The sequence below is a fragment of the Mangifera indica genome, chromosome 13 (assembly GCF_011075055.1).
Source record: "Mangifera indica cultivar Alphonso chromosome 13, CATAS_Mindica_2.1, whole genome shotgun sequence".
Classification (NCBI taxonomy): domain Eukaryota; kingdom Viridiplantae; phylum Streptophyta; class Magnoliopsida; order Sapindales; family Anacardiaceae; genus Mangifera; species Mangifera indica.
This window is the reverse complement of record NC_058149.1, coordinates 7,415,252-7,431,978: the sequence shown is the minus strand read 5'-3', so window position 1 is coordinate 7,431,978 and position 16,727 is coordinate 7,415,252. Positions and strand designations below refer to the sequence as shown.

Genomic DNA, 16,727 nt, shown 5'->3' with positions numbered 1-16,727 from the left:
AAAGAGTCTACACACCTCATAGCCAAATCAATTTCTTCTTGTTCTTCCACCATTCTCGATCACGTCTCCAAAATCACTTAGTGATAGATTATTTTAATATACAAATATAATTATTTAAATGCATATAGTTATTTAAATGGAAATAATTTGATTTAATTTTATTTTAAAACATATGATAACTGCGTACCCAAATAATCTACCCGCTCAAATGATAAAACCCCAGATCCGAGGGTGGGAGATTATTCTTCCCTATAATGAGACGGCATTGGTGTCTCTCTCTAGGAAACTTAAAACGCAAATGGGCGGCAAGAACCTTTACGCAACTACGTCCGTGATCCTTGTCATGTTCTTCCTAAGTATTTTTCTCTTCTCCAAACGCACTCTAGAGCCTTCTATCTCTTTTCACGGGGACTTGTTCCCTCTCACAGACCTTGTTAAGTCACCTGAGTCTGACTTTGACCCGGGCTCCGTACCACTCAGCCCATCAACAAATGCGACCATATCTTTAATTACTACTCAAACTTCTGAGAAACCGGAAATTGAGTCCTTTGAGAATGTTAACCCACCAACAGAAGATTCCATTACTTGGACTTCTGCTAAAAATGAGAGTGGTTTGGCTAGTGAGTTTGAGAAACCTCACATTTGTAATTTTTATATGGGGAGTTGGGTGAGAGACGAAGAGTATCCAATTTATAGACCAGGTTCGTGCCCCTATGTAGACGAAGCATATGATTGCCAAACCAATGGACGGCAAGATTCCTCATATCTCAAATGGCGATGGAAGCCTGTTGCTTGTGATCTTCCTAGGTATCTTCTTCTTCAATCTATCTACAGTAGTAATCCTATTTGGTCTTTAATTAGACTGTAAAATCATGAGGGTCTTTTTACAATTTTTTATAGTTTATTGTCATGTTAGCCCATCAAAGTATAATTTCAATAAATTTACAATAAACAGATAGGAACAAATTTCGAGTTTATAATCATGTAAAAGGGGAATGTAAATTCACGGACAAACACCTGTGATTTTAAGTTGCATATTGCTTTCAAGTTCTATATTAGTTGATTTGTTGTTAGATAAAATAGTGAGTCAAGGTCATGATTCGTATTCTCTTGTTTCGCTGACAATTGAAAATAAATAAAATTGGTGAATTTGTTTTGGAGGGTGTGGGCAATAAGGTATTTTATGGCCTGAAAGACTTATGTTTTGTAATAATTATACAATAGAGAGCTGACTGCTTGTCATTAGGGAATTAAAAACATACCTAAGTTGAGTTAAAGTTGCACATATTGGTTGCAAGTTTCTTGTTGGTGGATTATTCAATTGTTGTAGTGTTATTTTAGTTTGGTAAAATTAATCTTATTTGAAGCATTAGAAGAACAAATAAAGATTGGGGATACATAATCAATTAATTGCTGAGAAGTTGAAGAGCATGCATTTATATCATGAGCTCATGTTGGAAGGAGGAATTTTTGAACTCATGGTTGATTGGAGCAAGAAGCTATTCATAAAAATCTTTGCAAGACATTGAGATTGAAAATGCTTTGTAGTTAGTCTTGAGCCATAAATGACGATGGAGCCGACATTTGCATAGAGATTATGGCTAATCTCAATTGGCCTAGTTACTCCATTAGTGGGGGTAATTGGTCCCTTGAATTGCATATGTATCTGTAGTGGTTTGGAGTTTATTTGCTGTCTTTGTATTCACGCCAGTAATAGTGTATTGACTAGTTGTTTTCTTGTTTCCCATTCAATAAAAGTACACCTTTCCAGCTCCAATAATCCTTTTTTGCCCCCTCTCCTTATACTTTGTGCAAATAATTGTTGTGTTGAACAATGATTCATAAGGTTGCATCAAAGTGGTATCAGAGTGACAACTTTGGGATGGTTACGACAAGAATGGAAGGACTTATTGATGAATTGGAACAGGGTTACCGGGGTATGATTGAATGAATGACGATTATGGATTCGAGGTCAGAGGAGATAATGAAAATGATAGAAATAAGGGATTCCATGAGGTAATTGGGATGAGGACATCAGGTGACAAGTTGTTGTAAGTTGTCATGGGCATAGTTATGCATATTACACTCGTCTTCAACTACATTAGGTGACTAAGAATGGTCAAAGTAGTCAGCATTCCACAAGGTTGTCCTAGATTTCAAGGAGGTAATTGGGATGACTGTTGTTGTCATGGATAGGCTATAAGTTCGGTATGTTTAATTGTTTGAGAGTTAAGGTCTTAGGGTTGTAAGTTTTGCTAACATTCAAGTTGTGCGAGGAGGTGTGGTGGATTCAGGGCTACTGTTTTTGCTTTTATATGTAAGGCATTTAAGTTTTAGTTTAAAAATAGTTTATACAAGAAATAAGGATTGATTTCACTACCTTCCATAAGGTTCAACCTAAGTACAAATTATACTTTTCCCCTAGTTTATTATTATTTCTTTTATCACATTTTTAGTTTTCTCTCCCTTCTCTCTTCTCATTCCTTCCTATTTATTACAATGCCTATAGTTCCAAATACTTCCCAAACACAAAATAGACTTTCTTCCTTGAAGTGCTTGCTCAAAATCACTTTACAACCTCAAATGTGTTGTGACAGAGTGCATCACTGAATGTGTTGTCAAACTCTGTCACCTCAAGAGTATATATTAGCAAACTTAGAGCTTCTTAACTCATTCCCCAAAAGTCTGGTTGCATTTAATGCTAAATGACTTGTATTCTTCATTGTTGTTCGAGAGGGTCTACTAGGTGTTTTCACTAAATACCACCAAATCATCCGTAGAGCTATAGTTTTGGGCACTCCCTTTGAATATGATAAGTACCAATTTATGACCTTGGCCAGCCTGAAGATTCTTTCTGTCTTGATCAAATAGTTCCTTAACAACTGTTGTTATGGTATGTTCTGAGGTTAGACACCTTTCAAGCTCATTAACAACTGCTCTGTACTAATGTTTCTAATTAATTATTTAGTGTGCACTGATCCTTTTTCTTGACTCTTCTCCCAATGAGCTTAATAGGGTATCTGATCTCAAAACATGTTAGAAGGGGTAGTTCTCTGTGGGCTTGAAAGGGTATTTGATCATAGAACACACCATAATAACAGCTGTAAAGGAACTGTTCGATCAAGAGAGCAAAATTTTTTCTTTTTCTTTTGCTTATTTTAGTAATTTTTTCATCTTTTTCACCTAAGGATCGGTCTCACGTCTAAACCTTGACATTGGATATATAGAAGAAATTGATGCATGATGGAAGCCTAATAACAAAAGTTTATACGCGCAGGACCCCAGGTGCAATTAAAGGAAGGAAGCAAGAAAATTTAGGAAAATCAGAAGGAGTCAGCTTGGGAAATTCAGAAGATTTATAGTTTTACACCTTCAAATTAGTTGCATTATCCAATTAATTTCTTATTTACTTTCCGCTATCAACCTGTTTGCGTTGTATGGAAGATCTTAGCCTGAGACCTTTCTGAAGGAGCTGCTGTGCGTGCTGGAACCAACAGATTGGATTGCAGGTTCGTAACAATGCACTTTTAATTTTGAAAGTTTAATCAACATTTCTTTTATTAACAGAATTACCTTTGAACATCATGCTTTATCTGCCTTTTATGTTTGTCCCTTACTTTCTTTTAAACATTCCATTAGTATGGTGAAGCGGTGAGCCTCTTGAAAATGAGTAATTTATTTATCCCTTCAGATATGCTTTTATATTTGTTTTCTCGTATTTTATGTCTTGATCCATTTTCCTCTCTCCCACTAGCTTGATTGAGTATATATCTACATTGTGCAACTTTCTAAAGGTGTAATGAATGTCTGAGGATTTTTGAAAAAAAAAAAGTGATGGTGGTAATAAAACTAGATAATGAAACTTATAGTGTACAAGGGTATGAGCTGTAAATGCCAATAGGTGACATATTAGTGGCAACAAACTTAGTATTAGTAGATCATGTTTTTTGATGATTTCTCTACATAAATAATATTATAATTATCTGTATATAATTCTAGCTTATGAAAATAAATAGAATTCTGTGTGCAAATTGAAAAATGAGCACGTGTGCAATGTTTCATTTGTTGCTATCAACATGTCATTAGGCATAACATGTATCTTGCCTATTATTTATTGTAAAAATGAGATTAGTTGTGAATTTGTAGCAGGAGTCTTGAATTAATTTACTTTTGGGATGTTTTAGAGAGTTTGGCTTGGTGGGCTGAATTGAGGCCTTGCCAAGGGTAATGGATATTTGTCACTCTCTGACCCTTTTTGGGAGAAATTCAAGATCCACTCAGGTACTCCTTATAATGCATTGTGTCATAATTTTATTATCAGTCACAGTTTTTCCTGTCATAATTTTGGTTAAAATATATGACCATGGCCTTCAATTGGTGGAGGGCCCACCTTTTTAATTATTTTTAACTGGTGAACTTTCCGGCTAAATTTGCTATCATCTTGAAGATTCAGATTTTCTTTTTCAACTTTCTGTGCCTAAAATGATATTTTCAGTCATTCTTTAGTTTTCCTACTTTGCCAGGACAGGCTTTTTTCCTTTAGCTATTTGTCTCTTATGCAAATAAACCAATCAAATTTCTGTTTCATCATTGTAAATTTTCTAAAATTTCTCAGTTCCTCTCTGCAGCTTACAACAGGAAAAACAACTGCTTAGACTCAATCTAATTCAAGCTTTCAAACCCAATTGATCAGTAAGAGCTTTATACCATATGTATAACCTAAGGCATCTTGTTGCTTAATCTCATTTCTTTGGAATGTAGATTATCAATATAGTCAGTGAACTTCTAGCCTCTGAATGTAGTGGCTGTTTTGATTCTTCTTTCAGGTGTACTATTGAATTGTTGGAAATGCCAATCTAGAACTTGCAACATCACCTTAACTGAAAGGCCTTATGTTTCACTTCACTTATACATTAGCCAAGTTGTTTTTCCTGAATGTTCAATGCAGTCCTTTTTCTTACTTCCTTTTTTACTCGATTTCTATTTTAAATGTTTTGGAGTTTATGAGCTGAGAGAGATAAATGAGAAAAACAATTCTATTTCAACTTACACAATTACATGAGAATTAACTTCTTCTTATAGGGAAGAAGATCTCTAATTTAGGGAACTAAAGTAACTCCTTAAATGCAACACAATTACTATCTACTTTATTTACAAGATCTCCTAGCTAAGAACAAGAAACAATATTTCGTAAATTAGGAAGTTGAGATTGGGAGAATCAAGAAACCCAATTGGATTTTCCTTTTTTCCACACTCCCCCGCAAACTGACTTGAAGATATCATCCATAGTCAGCTTGCTAACAAGGCTGTCAAATTGTTTATTGTGCAACCCTTTCATTAGAGCATCAACAACGGTGCTAATAGTTAGAATATATAACATACAAATCACTCTACTATCAATCTTTTCTTTAATAAAGTGCTTGTCAACTTCAATGTGTTTTGCTTTGGTCATTAAGACCGAGTTGTGAGCAATTGCAGTTGTGACCTTAATATCCCAGCACACCTACATTGGTGGAGTAGGAACCTTTATTCTTCTAATATATCCACATAATCTCACAAATTCCATGAGCAACTGATTGAAATATTGAATAAAAAAACCTATTGGATTTTCCTTTTTCCCAAATAGTTATTAAGTTCACTATTTTCTTAATTTCCTTTCATTGGTAGGTTTAATGCGACAGACTTTTTGGAGAGACTGAGAAGTAAAAGGCTAATGCTTGTTGGAGATTCCATGAATCGAAATCAGTTTGAGTCACTATTATGCCTCCTCCGTGAAGGCCTGGCTGATAAGAGCAGAATGTATGAGATCCATGGCTACAAAATAACAAAGGGAAGGGGATACTATGTATTCAAATTTCTGGTAATTCAAACTTTATTAGTATAATCTCTTATCTATTTTTAGTTTTTAAATCTGTGTTTAATTGAAATTTACTTCCTTAATGAATTATCTTCTCTTTTATTAAAGCATTGCATTTGCATGTGATTTATCATTGTGGTAGGCAGCTTGTTACTTAGGTCTTTGGACTCTTTGAACAAAGCAAAAGCGGTGTGTGTTGTGTTCTACTATAATTTTTGCCATACCTTGGCCAGAATTTTCTCATTCGCATATAACAGAATGATTATTTAATTATTTCATGATAAACAGTTCTCTTTTTTCTTTTTCTTTTTCTAGCTCTTTTAAAATTCACATTTAAGCATCACTAAGCATACACCACAGTTCATTAATGCTCTTAGCATTTTGAGGTTGACTTAGAAGTTTGTTGAATTAATGGCTATTCTATTATAATTTGCAAGTTCTGTCAAATACTTGGCAGGACTATAATTGTACCGTGGAATTTGTGAGATCACATTTCCTTGTGAAGGAAGGTACCCGCCTGAATAACTATGGCAGTTCAAATCCAACTCTGTCAATTGATCAAATTGACAAGACAGCCAACCGATGGAAGCGGGCTGACATTCTTGTGTTTAATACTGGCCACTGGTGGGTTCATGGAAAGACAGCCCGGGGGTACGTTTTCAATCTTCTTTCTTATGGTTAGAAACTGAGCTTATTCAGTTCCATGGAGCCAAATTGGTTCAATCAGTATGGTTATGCTAGTTATTAAACTTCAAACACATTGTTTCTATTGCTGGTGTCTAACTGTTAGAAACTCTTAAGAATAGATCTTGCACCATTTGAAAATTGCTACCATTTGAAGATGCTAAACATAATTTTATGCACACTTCAGCACAAATGTATTTTCCATATTATTTGAAAGGTAATCTTTATAGTGCTTGGAAAATGATTGAACTACTATTGTCCAGCCGAGAGGTATAAAGTTGCATCTAGCTTTCCTTCAAAATGAACTTTTCTAGGAAATTAACTAACATTTGTTTAATACAGGAAAAACTACTATAAAGAAGGTGATTATTTGTATCCAAAGTTTGATGCAGTCGAAGCTTACCGAAGGGCTTTGAAGACCTGGGCAAAATGGATTGATAGTAACATAAAACCATCAAATCAGTTGGTTTTTTATCGTGGATACTCTTCTGCTCATTTCAGGTATTATTTTGCTTCTAATTTTCCTTTAACAGGAATTTTATCTTTTTTTTCCTGCAAATTTCCTATTAAGTAGGAAATAAAAATTTGCAAAATTTAATGGTTTGATTATATGAATATTATTGCTATCTGTTATGTGGGCAGGACTAGGGGTGTAAACGAAAAACTCAAGTTTGGCTCTTGAACTGAGCTCAAGCTAGCTTTAGGTCAGCTCTCTGAGTTTGTAAGCTTATAGTTCGAGTAAAATATTAATAAACCCCTTAAAGTTTTGAACTGAATTTGAGCTTGCTTTTGGTTGGTTAGGTGAGCTTGTAAGTTTACTGTTTGGTTCGAGTAAAGTATCAATAAACCCTTAAAAGTTTCAAATGCTACATTTAAACCCCTAAAATCTTGCCCTTAGGAGGTCAACTTGTGTGCTTTTGCTAGCCAATCCCCAAAATTAGAAATTCTTAATATTTTTAAATTTTAATTGATATTTAATTATTAATTATTATTTTTTAATAGTTTTAGCGGGCCATGTCGGGTTAACCCATGGGTCTTATCCCATAGCCCAAGGCACGATCTTAGTCTGCAGGTCTAGCATGACTTGCTTTTTTCGTGTTAGGCCGATGCGAGTTGTGCCAAATTTTTCGAACCAAGCAGCTAGACTCCTTTGACATCTTTACATTTGCAAGTAGAAAGCTTTATGGTTGCCTTACAAATCCTTTTCTCTGAAGTATGAATCAATGCTCCAACTAAAAACAAAGCAGAAGAAAAAAAAATGATAGGCATTAGCATAAAAGCTCCAAAAAGTAAAGAAAGGAAGCGCTGGTGAGAAACCATGTTCCATTCCCTTGCCATAGTGAATACACTGCACTTGTGAAACCATGTTCCATTCCCTTGCCATAGTGAATACACTGCACTTGTGCTTACTGCCCATATATTTGTTGCGTAGGCATGTTCTTGCCATTAATGGCTATGAAAAGGGATCGTTCAGAGTGCAACCACAAATAGTATTGTAGATATCATAAAGACATTGAACATAATACAAATCAATGTTGTGCCTTAAAAAATGTTGTCAAGGACCTCCTCAAACAAAACCATTTGAAAATGTCCATCAACAGGCCTTAACTTGCTAGACAACAAGGTACCCAAACAAACCCACAAGAGGAGCCTTGTGAGGAAATCAATGTTATCAGGACAATATTCAATAGGCTATGCATTAGAGGTGAATCTAGAGATGCCCTAAACTAATATGTTTGAGAGGTAATATTTGAGCCTCTGTCCAATGTCCTTTCTTTGTACCTTGTCCAAAAAGGCGCTCCAAAGCAGAAATTGAGGTTATGAGCTTCACAGAGGAAGATGTAAAATGGGTTCATCACCCGCACAATGATTCTTTTCTTATAATTGTCAAGATCAAAAACAACCAAGTTCATTGGGTCCTAGTTGATCATGGCATTACAATCAATGTACTAAAATCAGTTTGCATTCCAAAAGATGGGACTTTTCAGTGTAAACTTAGAGCTAGTAACTTCATTACTATGTGGCTTAACTAGCGATTCAATGGAGAATAATCTTTCTACCAATCACTCTTGTTGAAATGAACAAGGTAACTGAAATGACATACTTTCCGTCAACATTTAATTTGGTTATGGGGGAAGTCGCTCATAATAAGATTTAAAACGATTACTTTGATTTAACACCATGCTATAAAATTCCACACTTCTACTAGAGTTGGATGTGTCGAGGGATTGTAGCAAAGTCACATGAATACTATAATGTAGCAATGAAAATAGCCGCCAAAGGAAAGCAACCTTTAGAGTCAATGGCCATAAGTTGCTAGAATCTTCAATATGGTTCAATTGAAGACACTAGTGAGATGCAAGCATATGAAGACAAGTTCGCTATTAAGTTTTAAGAAAAGCTAAAAGAGGTCCAAGTTGATAAGCGAAAACCTACTCACATATTTAAAATTGGGAGTGATCTCAGTGACTAGCTAGTTAAGCATTTGGTCAAATTCTTGAAGGGAAATTTAGATGTCTTTGTAGTTTTCTCTTGGACTCACAATAAAAGTTCTAACCTAACTCCTTTTCACGCATCAACAATAAATCCTCCACCTCTAATGAGTGGAAAAGCTTTGGCATTTGGGTTATTTATCTGGCCCCTTGGACGTCCTTTCCTCCTTGTTCATGGATAAAGGGTGTTTGTCTCGAATATTGTAGCAAATTAGAGAAGGGACATGTGTATTCTTAACTCTTGCTTAGACACTGTAGAAGCATGTGTGTCTTCTATTAACTTAGATGTCAGGGTGAAAACTTGAGAACTTAATGTAAAAGTCATGACTACTCTAGCAGATGTAAAAGGACCACTATGCCTTACTCATCTTCTAAACTCAAGAAGTGGTGGACAAACTTCAAATGGATTCATCTAAGTTGTTGTTTAAGACTTTTCAAAAGAGATTGTTAAAAGTGGAATGCTAAAGTTTACATATAGTTGGATCTATAAGTTGGAGAAGTAAGGGAATTGTTAAGGATTTTTTTAAGACAACAAGAAAGTTCTAAATTGCTTTAAGAGATAATTTATAAGCAAAGGCCTTCAGGCAAAAGGAAATCCTCACCATCCAAATAGCTTTGTGTTAGTGATTAAATGAATGACTCGGAAATTATTACAATACACATCTTGAACGTTATGATGGTCGTATAGACAATTGGATGTACCTTGATTGATGCAAATAGGGTGGACATGAGTCGAGTTGAGCTCGATCTTGGGCTAGCTAGAGTTAAGTCAAAATTGACTAAAATAATATTGTTTTGGTATATATTGGTCAAAACACTGTTGTTTCAGTTAATTCAAATGTAGCTTTTCTAATCTCACCTGCTTGGTCAGTCTTACACCTCTCAAGTTTGAGCTCAATAACATAAAACCCTTAAACTTGACCTTGAGCTCAAGCTTGTCTAAGCTAAACTCATTTTAGGTTTGTTCGAGCTAAGTTGACAATCGAGTTTGAGCTAACTTGACATGAATCTACCCTTAAATGAAAAAGGGAAATGTTGTTATCACTAACGTCATCATATGTATAAATGTGAACCCTAGTGACATGAATATTATAATGTAGCAATGAAAATAGTTGCCAAAGAAAAGCAACTTGTAGAATCTACGACCAGAAGTCGGTAGGATGTTCAATCTAGTTCAATCAAAGACATTAGTGTCATGTGGGCATATGAAGACAAATCACCTAGTAGGTCTATAGAAAAGCTTAAAAGGTTTGGGTTGAAAAGTGAAAACTTACTCACATGTTAAAAATTGGGAGGGATCTCAATGACTAGCTAATTGAGCATTAAGTCACATTCTTGAAGGGGAATTTAGATATTTTTGCAGTTTTCTCTTGGACTCATGATAGAATTTCAAACCTAACTCCTTTTCATGTATCAACCATAGATCCTCCACCTTTGATGAGTGGAAAACTTTGGCATTTGGGTTGTTTGTCTAGCCCTTGGGATGTCCTTCCCCTTTTGTTCATGGATGATAAGGGGTGTTTGTCTCCAATATTGGAGCAAATTAGAGAATGGACATAAGTATCATGAACTCTCGCTTTGACATTGTAGGGGTGTTAGTGTCTTTTGTTAACTCAGATGTCAGGCAACTTGACACAAGAGTCTTGACTACTTTAACAGATGCAAAAAACCCACGACGCCTTGCTTGACTCCTAAACTCAAGAAGTGGTGGATGAACTTCCAAGGGATTCATCTTAGTTGTTGTTTGAGAGTTTTCGAAAGAGACTATTAAAAGTGGAATGATGAAGTTTGAATATAGTAAGATCTAAAAGTCGGAGAACTAAAGCAATTGTAAGGGTTTTTCTTAAAGACAACAACAAGAAAGTTGTAAACTACTTTAATAGACAATTTATAAGCAAAGGCCTTTGAGCAAAAGAAAATACTCACTGTTCAAAAACGTTGTGTTAGTGATCCAATGAATAGCTCTGAAATTATCACAAAACACATCTCGAAGGTTATGATGGTCATACAAACAATAGGACATGCCTCGATTGATTTAAACAGGGGTGGATTCGAGTTGATTCGAGCTTGATCTTGGGCTAGCTCAAGTCAAGTCAAAATCAATAAAAAAATATTGTTTTGATGCATATTGGTCAAAATAATATTGTTTCAATCTATTCAAATTGAGATTTTTTAATCTCATCTATTTGATGAGTTGAACACCTCGCAAGCTTGAGTTCAACAACATAAAACCTTTGGGTTTAACCTTGAGCTCGAGTTTGCCTAAGCTAAGCTCATTTTAGGCTTCTTTGAGCTAAGTTGACAATTAAGCTCGAGTCAACTTGACTTGAATTAACCCCTAAATGCAAAGGGAAAATATTGTTGTCGCTAACGTCATCAAATGTACAAGTGTAAACTCTAGTCATCCACATAAGAAATAAGTATAGAGTTTTGAAGTCTTAATCGCACTTAAAAAATTGAGAGCAAATGTTGTGCGAGGAGATTTAACCCTTAATAGTTGTACCTTGAGCAACATGAGTTGCCAACTAGCAGATATTTGATATGCACCTAATATCTCAGCAACCTAACACCTTATTGTAGATGCATAAACAACTCATGTCAAAAGCATGTAGATAAATTACGTTGTCCAGACACATAATTGCATAAGGCAAATACATGGATTCCCATCCTGATGTAGTAAGCAGAGATAATCTTCTCCAAATAGGAAAATGTTCATGTTATTTGATCATAGCGACGTGTTCCTCATCAGACAAGGTATTCTAATTGTTGGAAGAGGCATTTGGATATAATCATTATTTTACTGAACAAGTTAGTTGTGTCGCATTAATGCAAATAAGATGTGTTGTTCTAACGGCATGTTGAATGCAAAGTGACTAAACTAATCAAAGAACACATTGCGTTAAATGAATCGATGATACACAATTTTTTAATGGGACAAATATACAAGCTTGGTAAAACCTCCAGACACCGCGTGCCTTTTGATCACAACAACATCCTTTTTGACTTTTTCTGCTAGGATCTGTTTTTATCATCTCTGGAAATTTTCCTTAGAAAGAAAAATATTTCTTTCTAATTATTCTTGGAGAACACATTTTAAAAAAGAATAATAATATAAAACTGAATGTAGCTTTTGCTCATACAATTGAACCACTTAAAAATTTCCTTTTACTAATTTATAGCTTTTGTTAATTACACACAAACATGCTCCACTGAACTCGCACCACAACTATCATGTAATATTTCTGGATGGTTATGCATTTTCCCGGATCAAACACTATCTTATCCTTGAATTTCTTGGAAGGCCATTCTGTGAGGAGACATAAGAAAGATGGTAGTAGTAATTTAATGCATCTATTGTTCTGGTTATCGGTTAAAGTGTTGCTGATTCATTAAAATTGTTTGAAATAGAGGTGGAGATTGGGACTCAGGTGGTTCGTGCAAGGGAGAAACCGATCCAATATTGAGTGGAGCCATCCTGGAATCGTATCCTTTGAAAATGAAGATAGTGGAGGAAGTGATTCAACAAATGCAAGTTCCAGTGATTCTATTAAACGTCACAAGGTTGACCAATTTTCGCAAGGATGGTCATCCCTCTATCTATGGCAAGACAAAACGTCAAGACTGTAGCCATTGGTGTCTTCCAGGGATTCCTGATGCTTGGAATGAACTTATTTATGCCACACTGCTTTCCCAACAAACAATTCCTGGTAAAAGTTAATTTGTGTTGTAGAATAGCTTTTTCTCTGACAATTATTTTTAAATATAATGAAATTGCCCAATCAGTTGTTTAGAAATTACATGGGTTTGTGATTTTCCTCTTATGGTAATAATATATTTGTCAAAATGTCTTCACATATTTAGATCTTTTTAATTTTATTTATTTATTCTTGAAGAATAAATATCCTACAATACTGGTTTGCCATGTTGGTGTTAATATTGGATTAAATAAGAGTTTTTTGAACACAAGGCTTTTAGCATTGAATGTGATGCTTATAAAAAGGGATTGAAAGTGTAATGAATTTATGCCATTATACAATAGATAGGTGACATTGACTTTTAAAAGCAAAATTAAAATTCACATTTTATCTACTCTGACATTCTCTCGTGCAAGGCTAAAATGATTAGGGGCATATATAGATTATTTGATAACACATATGAAGTGTATACCTATTTATATATTCAAAGTAGATACTTATAATTTTATTGTTACATTATTAGGCATTATGAAACAGCTTCCAAATTTGAGGATCTAACAAATTATTGTTAATCCTAAGCTTATCTCTATATTGGTGAATTGTGTGATACATGCATTATAATGTTAAATAGGTATATATCTTATGAGTGTATACACACTCATATGTGTCATCATATGATTGGTTATTGTTTTATTCTTAATTCAAAATCATCTAATCACATGATGACACATATAAATATGTATACATTTGTGTACCCAAAATAGGTACACATAGTTTTATTGATATCTTATATGTGTTATTATATGATTAGGTGATTTTGAATTAAAAATAAAATAAACTCAATTATATGATAGTATATATTAGTGTATATCTATTTGTATACTTAAAATAGATAAGTATAATATTTATCATTAATTAATAAGCTTTTTTGTGTCAAATGAACAACGTTGGCTATCAATTAATTTCAACTTTCAATCTCTTTATATTTGAATGATAATGCAAAAATTTTCCTTGTTTGACGAGGACTATGAGAAAATTTATGAAATGATGCAAAAGACACCCTTTGGTCAGACCAATAAAAATCCATTTGAAAATTGTAATACATTTCCTCATTCCTTAAAAATATTAAAACAATATTTATGTATTTATTTATTTTACAATAATCTTTTAACTATTAAAAGTACTTGTATAATTGCTAGGTTAAAGTCATACCAATATTAAATCTACAATAAGCATAATTAAACTTTAGTGTAGTCATTTGTTTAAAAGGACCACATTAATAATTCAACGCCCTCATTTTTTTCCTTCACTTGTTCTCACCATTTTCTCACATGAAGGGCACATTGCCTTGAAAATAATTAATTGCGAGTGTAGTTCTTGCAATTCTTTCTTCAATCTTCTGTTCTCATCGCTTAAGTTTTCACAACATTTCTTCAACAATTGGCAGTTTACTTCAGTCTGTTTTAACTTTGTCCTGCAGTTTCAATTATTCTTCTTTGGGTATTTAATAATATTATAGAATGTCTATATTTTATAACGCAAACTTTTAGAAAAATGGACACTACCTTGCTCTCCTATTTTGAAACCAAACTTCGACTTGTCTTGATTTCAGATTCAATCTCTCCGCAAGAGCCCGTTTCTGGGACTGCAATTAAGCCTTTTAAACATTAGTTATGAAGATTTATTTTGTATTTAATGATACAAAAAATGACAATATTATAGCATCATTATTATATGAGCAAAATATATAAGCTATGGGAGAAACAGAAAGCGGTGCAATCTGATCTACTTATGCAATATATTAATATGATAATTTGTATGTTGATAATAATTATAATGTATAAAAAGATGTAAAAATTAATATAATTAATAGTGAGATATAAAGAAAAATAATACCGAATTAGGGGAGTTGTGCAATTTGAAGCTGTCTTCCAGCAAAGTTGATTGCTCTTTTGTGAGTCTGAGCTTCTTTCTCCGACTGTAACTTTCGTTGTGATTTGGGGAAAAATCAGAATGGTTAACATCCATGACTTCCCCTCTGGGAAATAGAGTGAAGGATAAAGATGGGTTGTTATTCATTTCTGATCTTCCACCAACACCAACCGCAAGACAAAGCCCAGTGTTGCAGTCTTCTTCATTTCCCATTTTGGAGAGAGAGATCAGAGTAGAGAGAAGTGGTCAATATGATAGAGAATTGGAAGGGAATATATAATAAGAAGAATTTATCTAATAACTATTAATAAATAAAGGGGATTGATTGTTGAATCAGTTATTAGTGAGGCTTAAACAGTCGATTTTGGTAGTACTAACCACGAGACTAAGAGTAAAATATGAAGAAGTAAATGAATGCATGCATGCGTTAGACAGTCACTACATTCCGGAGAAAAGAAAATTGGAGTAATGAGCCTTCCAGTACGATATAATAACAAAAACCCTCTTGAGGCTTTTGAAGAAACAAAACAAAAATATTCTCTACCATTAATGAATAATTAGTGAGCACTGAAATATGTATCTGTTATGAGTCACTAAATATTACAAAAGCATCTTTTACTATTTATTTATAACACATAATACTTAGTAATGATAGTATTGTAGTCAAAGTGTATATTTAAAATTAAATTTTTTATATTGAATATCGTCTATCATATTCTATTGTAGAATATATTTTTTAAAATAATAATAAAATAATTAAAAAAATAAAAAAAAATCTAATTATTAAATCATCATTTAGAAAACTCCCTAGAAATATAAAATTTTTTAAATATAACTTTATCATATCATTATTTCTCCAAAAAGATATATTAATTTATATCAGTAATAGTATCGTATCATATGATACACCCATCATATCATATAAATTTTTAATACACTTTAGGATATATGTCGTTTTTTATTAATATTGTATTATAATATACTGATAACCATAAATGGTAATAAGATTTTTATTGTTTTCATAATTTCAACGGAATTTTTATTTTGTCATTAGCTCAAAAAAATTAATACATACTTGATAATTGTTGATACAATTTCTTGTCATTAATTGATGTTAACAATTTACTTACCCAAAACACGCTACGATAGTAATTATTAGAGTATGAGAAAACTTGTGTAAGTTTGCCATGGGTGTTTGAAATTAATGTGAAAATTTGTGAATTAAGGTAAAGTAAAGAAAGAAATATGTCACCAAAATTTTTAGGTGGTTTGATAGATCATCAAAATGCCTACATTCACTATGTTTTTACTAGTTTTTAATGTAGTACAGAAACAATTATGTCTTTTTGTGGTTCTAATCACTATTTGTGTATGTGGCTGAGTTTATGAGTTTAAATAAATATGAAATTTTAAGTAGATGAACAATTATGCATGAAAGGTGCACACTCGCTCATCAAATATCACATAAATAAGTGGATAATGTGTTACATATAAAATTTTAAAGTGGCACACAATTGTTCATGGTGTAGTGTACGCTCAAGCATACGATTACTGATATAATTTTTGTATAAGACATGTTATCACACCAATTAAGCTGATATCCCACAATATTCTCACTACTTTCTCATCCAATATTTTGAGCGAGCATTTTGTTTGTAGAGGACTGTTGCGATAGTGGTGGTGAACTGAAGAAAAAGAAGAAAATTGGTATCAAATCATCTAGCCAAGAAACCAAGTAAGAGGCATGTTATTTTCTATTTAAGTGTTTGAGATATATGTGTTTGTATGATTAAATGTATGTTGTTGACAACTGAGGTTATGCTAAAGGTCTTAATATGATGCGATCTATAATGAGTGATAACAGTTTGCAAGTGGTGATGTTAAAGAGAAATATCATATTACAGTAATGTAGATGAACACATATATGTATGTTATGCTTGATGGTTGATGGTTTTCACATGCATTTCAACCCACACAAGAGAGTATATAACTAAATGACCTGAAATGTTACTTGTGGATTGTATATAAGCATAATTTTGTATTCAAAACCATGGTAGAAATCATCAT

General features: G+C 33.4%; 2 protein-coding genes across 3 annotated transcripts; one reads left to right on the top strand and one right to left on the bottom strand.

The window, feature by feature from the left end:
* Positions 1-245: 245 nt before the first annotated feature.
* Positions 246-12,889, top strand: LOC123194134 (protein trichome birefringence-like 5). Of its 2 annotated transcripts, none has more exons than XM_044607301.1 (5): positions 246-807; positions 5,668-5,860; positions 6,315-6,508; positions 6,884-7,042; positions 7,184-7,427. In XM_044607301.1, exons 1-5 carry the CDS (start codon positions 299-301, stop codon positions 7,221-7,223), a joined length of 1,095 nt encoding a protein of 364 aa, XP_044463236.1. In that variant the 5' UTR covers positions 246-298; the 3' UTR covers positions 7,224-7,427. The 2 variants fall into 2 exon arrangements, with proteins under 2 accessions (XP_044463236.1, XP_044463235.1); XM_044607300.1 differs by lacking the exon at positions 7,184-7,427 and adding an exon at positions 12,442-12,889 and having other exon boundaries at positions 250-807.
* A 1,035-nt stretch (positions 12,890-13,924) lies between these two features.
* On the bottom strand, positions 13,925-15,246 carry LOC123193842 (homeobox-leucine zipper protein HAT22-like). The gene is made up of 3 exons (XM_044606909.1): positions 14,625-15,246; positions 14,294-14,373; positions 13,925-14,202 (listed from the first exon to the last, which is right to left on the bottom strand). Exons 1-3 carry the CDS (start codon positions 14,871-14,873, stop codon positions 14,022-14,024), a joined length of 510 nt encoding a protein of 169 aa, XP_044462844.1. The 5' UTR covers positions 14,874-15,246; the 3' UTR covers positions 13,925-14,021.
* Positions 15,247-16,727: the final 1,481 nt, after the last annotated feature.

Excerpts from the sequence above, each read along its gene's own strand:
- LOC123193842 (XM_044606909.1), bottom strand. The coding sequence starts at position 14,873 with ATGGGAAATGAAGAAGACTGCAACACTGGGCTTTGTCTTGCGGTTGGT. Across the intron at positions 14,374-14,624 it reads TGCACAACTCCCCTAATTCG|TCCCAGAAACGGGCTCTTGC; the intron begins GTATTATTTTTC and ends GCTTAATTGCAG. Across the intron at positions 14,203-14,293 it reads TTTCAAAATAGGAGAGCAAG|GACAAAGTTAAAACAGACTG; the intron begins GTAGTGTCCATT and ends TTGAAACTGCAG.
- LOC123194134 (XM_044607300.1), top strand. The coding sequence starts at position 299 with ATGGGCGGCAAGAACCTTTACGCAACTACGTCCGTGATCCTTGTCATG. Across the intron at positions 5,861-6,314 it reads ACTATGTATTCAAATTTCTG|GACTATAATTGTACCGTGGA; the intron begins GTAATTCAAACT and ends AATACTTGGCAG. Across the intron at positions 7,043-12,441 it reads TACTCTTCTGCTCATTTCAG|AGGTGGAGATTGGGACTCAG; the intron begins GTATTATTTTGC and ends TGTTTGAAATAG.